Source organism: Rhinoderma darwinii, chromosome 1 (assembly GCF_050947455.1).
Source record: "Rhinoderma darwinii isolate aRhiDar2 chromosome 1, aRhiDar2.hap1, whole genome shotgun sequence".
Lineage (NCBI taxonomy): Eukaryota > Metazoa > Chordata > Amphibia > Anura > Rhinodermatidae > Rhinoderma > Rhinoderma darwinii.
The window spans coordinates 241,926,018-241,932,017 of record NC_134687.1 but is presented as its reverse complement, the minus strand read 5'-3'; the positions used below and the strand labels follow the sequence as shown (position 1 = coordinate 241,932,017).

General features: G+C 43.4%; 1 protein-coding gene across 2 annotated transcripts in view; it reads left to right on the top strand.

Moving 5' to 3' along the window:
• Positions 1-3,047: 3,047 nt before the first annotated feature.
• LSM4 (LSM4 homolog, U6 small nuclear RNA and mRNA degradation associated) overlaps positions 3,048-6,000 on the top strand; it is a 49,332-nt gene continuing 46,379 nt past the window's right edge. Inside the window, exon 1 of one of the 2 annotated variants that reach the window (XM_075863151.1) lies at positions 3,048-3,242. In XM_075863151.1, the coding sequence (XP_075719266.1) occupies positions 3,063-3,242 (180 nt within the window). In that variant the 5' untranslated portion in view covers positions 3,048-3,062. Of the gene's footprint in view, positions 3,243-3,322; positions 3,346-6,000 lie in introns of those variants that run through there. The other variant, XM_075863161.1, reaches the window with a different exon arrangement.

Here is a 6,000-nt window from a genome sequence, read left to right as displayed (position 1 = left end):
CGCTCAATACCGCGTATTTTTAAAGATTTTGGATTACATCCGTGGCACAATTTAAATTGCCTTGGCAGGGTTTTCAGCTCTGTAAGATCGTCTATGGCACTTGCTCCAACAATATCCTGCACGTGTTCTCTTGTGCGTACTCTTAACTCCCTGGAAGTCAGACCTACGTATACCTTCGGAAACCCACACACAGCATAGTAAATTACATGCGTAGTGCTGCAGGAGATGTAATCTCTAACATCAAAAGATCAGGAGCCATCAACTGTTTCAAATTTTGTCGCCCTACTAATATTCGGGCATGCAACACAATTACTGCAAGGATAGCAGCCTACCCTTTGTCCCCGTGATCCAAAATAATTCACTTTTTTTGGCGTATAATGGCTTTTTACTAGGAGATCTCCAAGATTTCTGCTTCTCTTGGCCGTCATCATTGGTCTTTCACTAAGACAGAGAGCCAGGGCTGGTTCAGTTCTTAGAATGGACGAGTGTCGCCCTAGAATTGTTCGCATTTCCTCCCATCAATTGTTATAAGTGGTAATAAACCTTATAGCGGTTTCTCCTGTTCTGCGGGTTTTAGTTCTTAAAAGATCAGTACAGGGTGTATTTTTAGCTCTACGGTATCCTGCTTTGATAGACCTTTTGCTGTATCCCGTTTTAAAATCTATATTTAAGATCCGCAGATTGTTGTTCGAATAGATGGTCAGTGGAGCAGATCCGCCTCATCCTGAGGAACTCACCAACTGGGATGGCTTTTACTGTAGACGGTGTGTGAGAGGAAGAGGCATGCAGCAGTGAATTGACGGAGGTAGATTTATGGAAGACATCCGTTTGGAGAAATCCGCACTCGTCAGTAAAGATTACAATGTCCAAGAATTCAATTTTATGTCTGTGAAAGGTATATCTTAGTTTAACATTAACCTGATTCACATTCAATTGCTGCATAAACCTCCTCAGCTCACACTCGGAACCCTGCTACACAAACAGAATATTGTCTATGTAACGGAGCCAGAACTGCACATGGTCAGCGGCGCGAGCGCCATCTCCATGAAAAACCTGCCTCTCCCAAATACCGAGAAACAGGTCCCCCGGGACATCCGATCGTGTCAGGTATGGGAGGCCTATGTGAACCTATATGTAGGTTGTTCCGTAGGGACATTACCTAGCCCATTATTATTTTTGCATTAGGAGGTTATTAATTATAATGATAATGAGCAGTGCCCACCCTGAGATGACCCCAGTTTTGACAGTTTATATAAACTTAGACCCCTATTAGACCATTTCAGTGCCCGGTTTTCCCAAGTGTATTTCAATTGATGAGTCTTTTGGTACATTTTAAAGGGAGGCTTGAATTCCGCCAGCACCTGCCGAGTAAGAGGGCAAGGTATGGCGTGAATATGTATAAGCTGTGTGAGAGGGCATCAGGGTATACTTACAAATTTAGGATATATGAAGGGAAGGACACCAGTATTCAGCCCCTATAATGCATCCCCCCCCCCCCTTACTGGGAGGTAATTCTAAAATTGTGTGGGATTTGGTGCACCCACTGCTGGCAGAGCAGGAAGCGGAAAGTTTCCTGCTCTGCCATAGTATTCAACTGTATCTGTGTCCTGAGGACGCAGATACAATTGAAGGTAGCATTTGCCGGGAGAAGTTCCGGGACAGTGATTTGTCAGGACTGTCTCTGTAAATTCGGGACCGTCCCGGCGAACTTGGGACAATTGGAAAGTATGCTATGGGCGTATTCACACAGGCAGTTTTGGCTCTATTTTTTTTAAGCCAAAGCGGATCCAAAAGGAAGAAAAGGTATAATTAAAAGACTGATGCATCCCCTTCCTTTTGTATCCACTTCTGTGTTTGGCTAAAAAAAACTGAGGCAAAAAGTGCATCAAAACGGTGTGTGATCCTGGCCAAAGGCTATTTTCAAACATAGTGAAGAAAATCTGCAAATTTTATTTTGCTGTAGAATTTGTTGCTGATTTCACCCCTCTCACTGAACGGAGTGAAATTTGCAACAGAAATTTACATACTGCAGATTTTAAAATCTGCACCGCAGGTCAATTTCTGCATGGAGATTATCTGCCGCACGTGGATGAGATTTGTTAAAATCTTATGCACTTTGCTGCTACTTTAACACGCTGTGTCATTTCCTGGAAAATCTTCAGCATTTTCGCTATGTGTCAACATAATCTAAGGCCTTATACAGACGAACGTGTCTGTTTTGCGTCCGCAAAAAAACGGCACGTTTGTAATGCGTTGCAGTTCCGTGTGGCATCCGGGTATGTTCTGCGTGGCATCAGTTGTTGATGTCTGTTTATGTACACATTTCTTTATTTTAAATTTTTTTTCTCTTCATCTCTTATTAACTTGTGCGTGAGTCACGGACAGCACACGGATGTGTGTCCGTGTGCTGTCCGCGATTTTCACGCACCCATTGACTTCAATGGGTGTGTGATGCACAAAATACGCACAAGAATAGGACATGCAGTGAGTTTCACGCAACGGAAACACGCTGCATTTAAAACACTGCATGTCTGAATGGCCCCATTGAATTGCATATGTCCGTGTGACGCCGATTGTTTTAACGGCCGTCAAACGGACGTATTCAACGTTCTTGTGAATAAGGCCTAAGTATAAGTTCACACACGCAATATGTGTTGCAGAAATTTCTGCCGCGTGTTACTGCACCCAAAAGGATCTTACCACTAGAGAAAACGAAGAGGTCCTTTCAAAATATGGAAAAAACTCTTTCCCACATGACAAGTCTATCCTTACACCTGAATCGACCACTAGGGGGCATCCTTGGAAAGGATGGGAAATGGCGTGTTCCTATATGAACTGACTGGTTCCTACCCCAGTACTGGACCAGACCATTAGAGGAAAAAAGTCAATTGCCTAGATAGGAAATTGCTCACTCATACAGTATATGTTATTTTATAATCACTGTGTATGGTAATACAGATTTTTATCTATTCTATGTCTATGAAAGATTTGCAGCGTCTTCGGTACAGCGGCCATTTTGGCTAGCATCTTGAACGATTCGCATACAACCTGACTCCGGAAAAATGGCCGCCAATGTAGGTTTTAGCACCCATGTAGCAGTTTGCGAGTCACACGTTCTTTATGGGACTACGTGCTCCCTTATTGGTGCTGCGAGCTGTCCGTCGGAAGTCGGTATATTGCCCTATAACAATCGTCCAAGGAACGGAAGTCGCCGCCCGGGAACGTGGGACGGAGGGAAAATGGTGAGGTTGTGATACTCGCTGTCATGCAATTCAAAAAGGGTTCTAAGCGTGCACAAAATGCAGTCATATCCTACGTGTGCCGGTATTGCCTCACTAATCCTGAGTATGTGCTGTGAGCCGGATTTTTATATATGAAATATATACGGTGAACTAGAGTTTTATCTGCAGACCGTACTCGGGTATTTCACTTGGTATTGGTATCAAAGTTTATTACACCTTGCTGTCCTCAATGAAGGTCACAGATGCCAGGTCATGCATTAGAGCTGTAAATGGCGTTTTCAGGTGATATAATGTGCAGCTCCTCGTGCACACACCTTTTTTATCCACGGTTAGGCCCCATGCACACCGTAAAAAATCTACTTTGTATGGGAGCACGGCCCGAAAATGCATCCGTCGGTGGCTGGCCGTGCTCGCAATCGCGTGCCGTGATTACGTGCACGGCCGTGTGCATGAGGCCTTGCGGGTCTGTAATTGCGGATGAAAATACTGATCCATTCATTTCTATGGGCCACGGACACCTTCCCGCATATTTGCGGGTGTGTGTCTTGGCCGTAGAAATGACCTGCAAAAAATAGGATGTCCTATTTTTTGCATTTATCGGCCGTACTACTATAACTTGTGAGCACGGCCTGTCTGTGCCGTAATCGCGGACCGTGCACACGGCTATGGCTGTACGCAGGGGGCCTAAAACTGATTGCATTTGAAAGGTCTACTATAAATAATAATGGCTTAACCCCTTAATGACCAGCCTATTTTAAACCTTAATGACCAAGCCATTTTTTACGCTTTTCCATCGTCTCATTCCAAGAGCTATAACCTTTTTATTTTTGCGTCGACATAGCTGTATAAGGTCTTGTTTTTTTGCGGGACAAGTTGTATTTTTTATTAGCACCATTTTGGCGGACATATTATTTATTAATTAACTTTTATTAACTTTTTTTGGGGGGGAATAGAAAAAAAACTGAAATTTCGCCACTCGTTTTCGCGTCTTAAATCTACGCCGTTTACCGTGTGGTATAAATAACACTAACTTTATTCAGCGGGGTGTTGCGATTGCAACGATACCAAATTTGTATAGTTTTTGTATGTTTTACTACTTTTACACAGTAAAAACGCTTTTTTTTCAAAAATATTTGGTTTTGTGTCTCCATATTTGAAGAGCCGTAACGTTTTTATTTTTTTGCCGATGCGGTTGTGAGGGCTTTTTTTTTGCGGGAAGACTTGTAGTTTTTATTGGTACTATTTTGGAGCAGATGCGACTTTTTGATCACTTTTTGTCACATTTTTTTAAAGTCAGGATTCACATAAAACAGCAATTTTTCCATAGTTTTTTGTTGAATTTTTTACGGCGTTCACCGTGCGGGTTAAATAATGTTATAGATTTATAGTCGGGGTCGTTACGGACGCGGCGATACCAAATATGCGTAACGTTTTTACTTTATTTTGGTTTTTTAATAGTAAAGCATTTTGTAATGGGAAAAGCTGGGTTTTTCATTTTTTTTTTCACTTTTTTTAAATTAACTTTATTAAACTTTTTTTAAACTTTTTTACTAGTCCCACTAGGGGACTTTAATATGCGATTCTCCGATCGCTATTATAATACACTGCAATAAACGGGGTTAAACGGGTGAGATCGATACTTATATTGATCTCACACGGCAGAGCAGGGACGCCCCCAGCCTTCAGCTGCCTCTGGCAGCTGAGAGCAGGGAGATTTGACGCTCCCTGCTCTGTTTACTTATCCTGATGCAGTGCCGTAAAAAGGCATATGCATCAGAATAAAGCCCGTTAGTGGCCGCCGTTAAAAGGCGTATTGGCGGTCACTAACGGGTTAAAAGGCCTCAAGCGCACATCTGTTGCCAAATATACAGCCATGCAACACGGAGCGCACACGGATGGCTTTCGTGTGCCGTCTGTTTTAACGGACCAAATGAATAGAAAGGCCAAGACTGATCCACAAAAAACAGATGGGAGTAGGACCTGTTCTATTTTTTGCGGAACGGACGCACGGAACCGTTAAAGTAACGGAAGTGTTCATGGCCCCCCTAGAAATGAATGGGTCAGTATTCTATTCGTTAAAAAAACGGATAGCCCACTGAAGCATGTCACTGACTAACAAATTGTCACACCATTAACGGACGCTAGAAAGGAGCTCTATGGTGAGCGCCTCGCTCTCCACAAAATCCAGGTCCCATAACAAAGGCCCCATGTACCTTTTTTGCACCGTAAGCCCATGCTGTCTGTGTCCGCTACTGACGCGTTTTCATGCAGTTATACTGTACCATCCTCATAAAAGAATATATGTATGTTCCTAGTTTATAATCAGGATAATCTTAATTGTAACTAAACGTACAACAGACTTCTGGCATATCAGAAGTTTTGATCGGTGGGGGTCTGAGCACTGAGACCCCCACCAATCGCTAAAACGAAGCTGCAGAAGGCCTCGTGTGAGCGCTGAGCCGCTTAGTTTTTGTTCAGCTATTTCCGGAAAGCCGATGTATTGGTATACGGGCTCATAGACTTTCTATTGAGCCCGTACACCGCTATGTCGATTTCCGGAAAAAGCCGAACTGAAACGAAGCGGCTCACGAGCGCGTCTTCCGCTTCGTATTTGCCATTGCTGGGGTTCCTATCTTTTGCGGGGTCTTTCTCTGACAAGGACACCTTCCCGGAAATATACGGGAAGGTGTCCGTGGGCAATAGAAGTGAATCGGTCCATAATTACGGACGAATTCTACGGTCGTGTGTATGGGGCCTA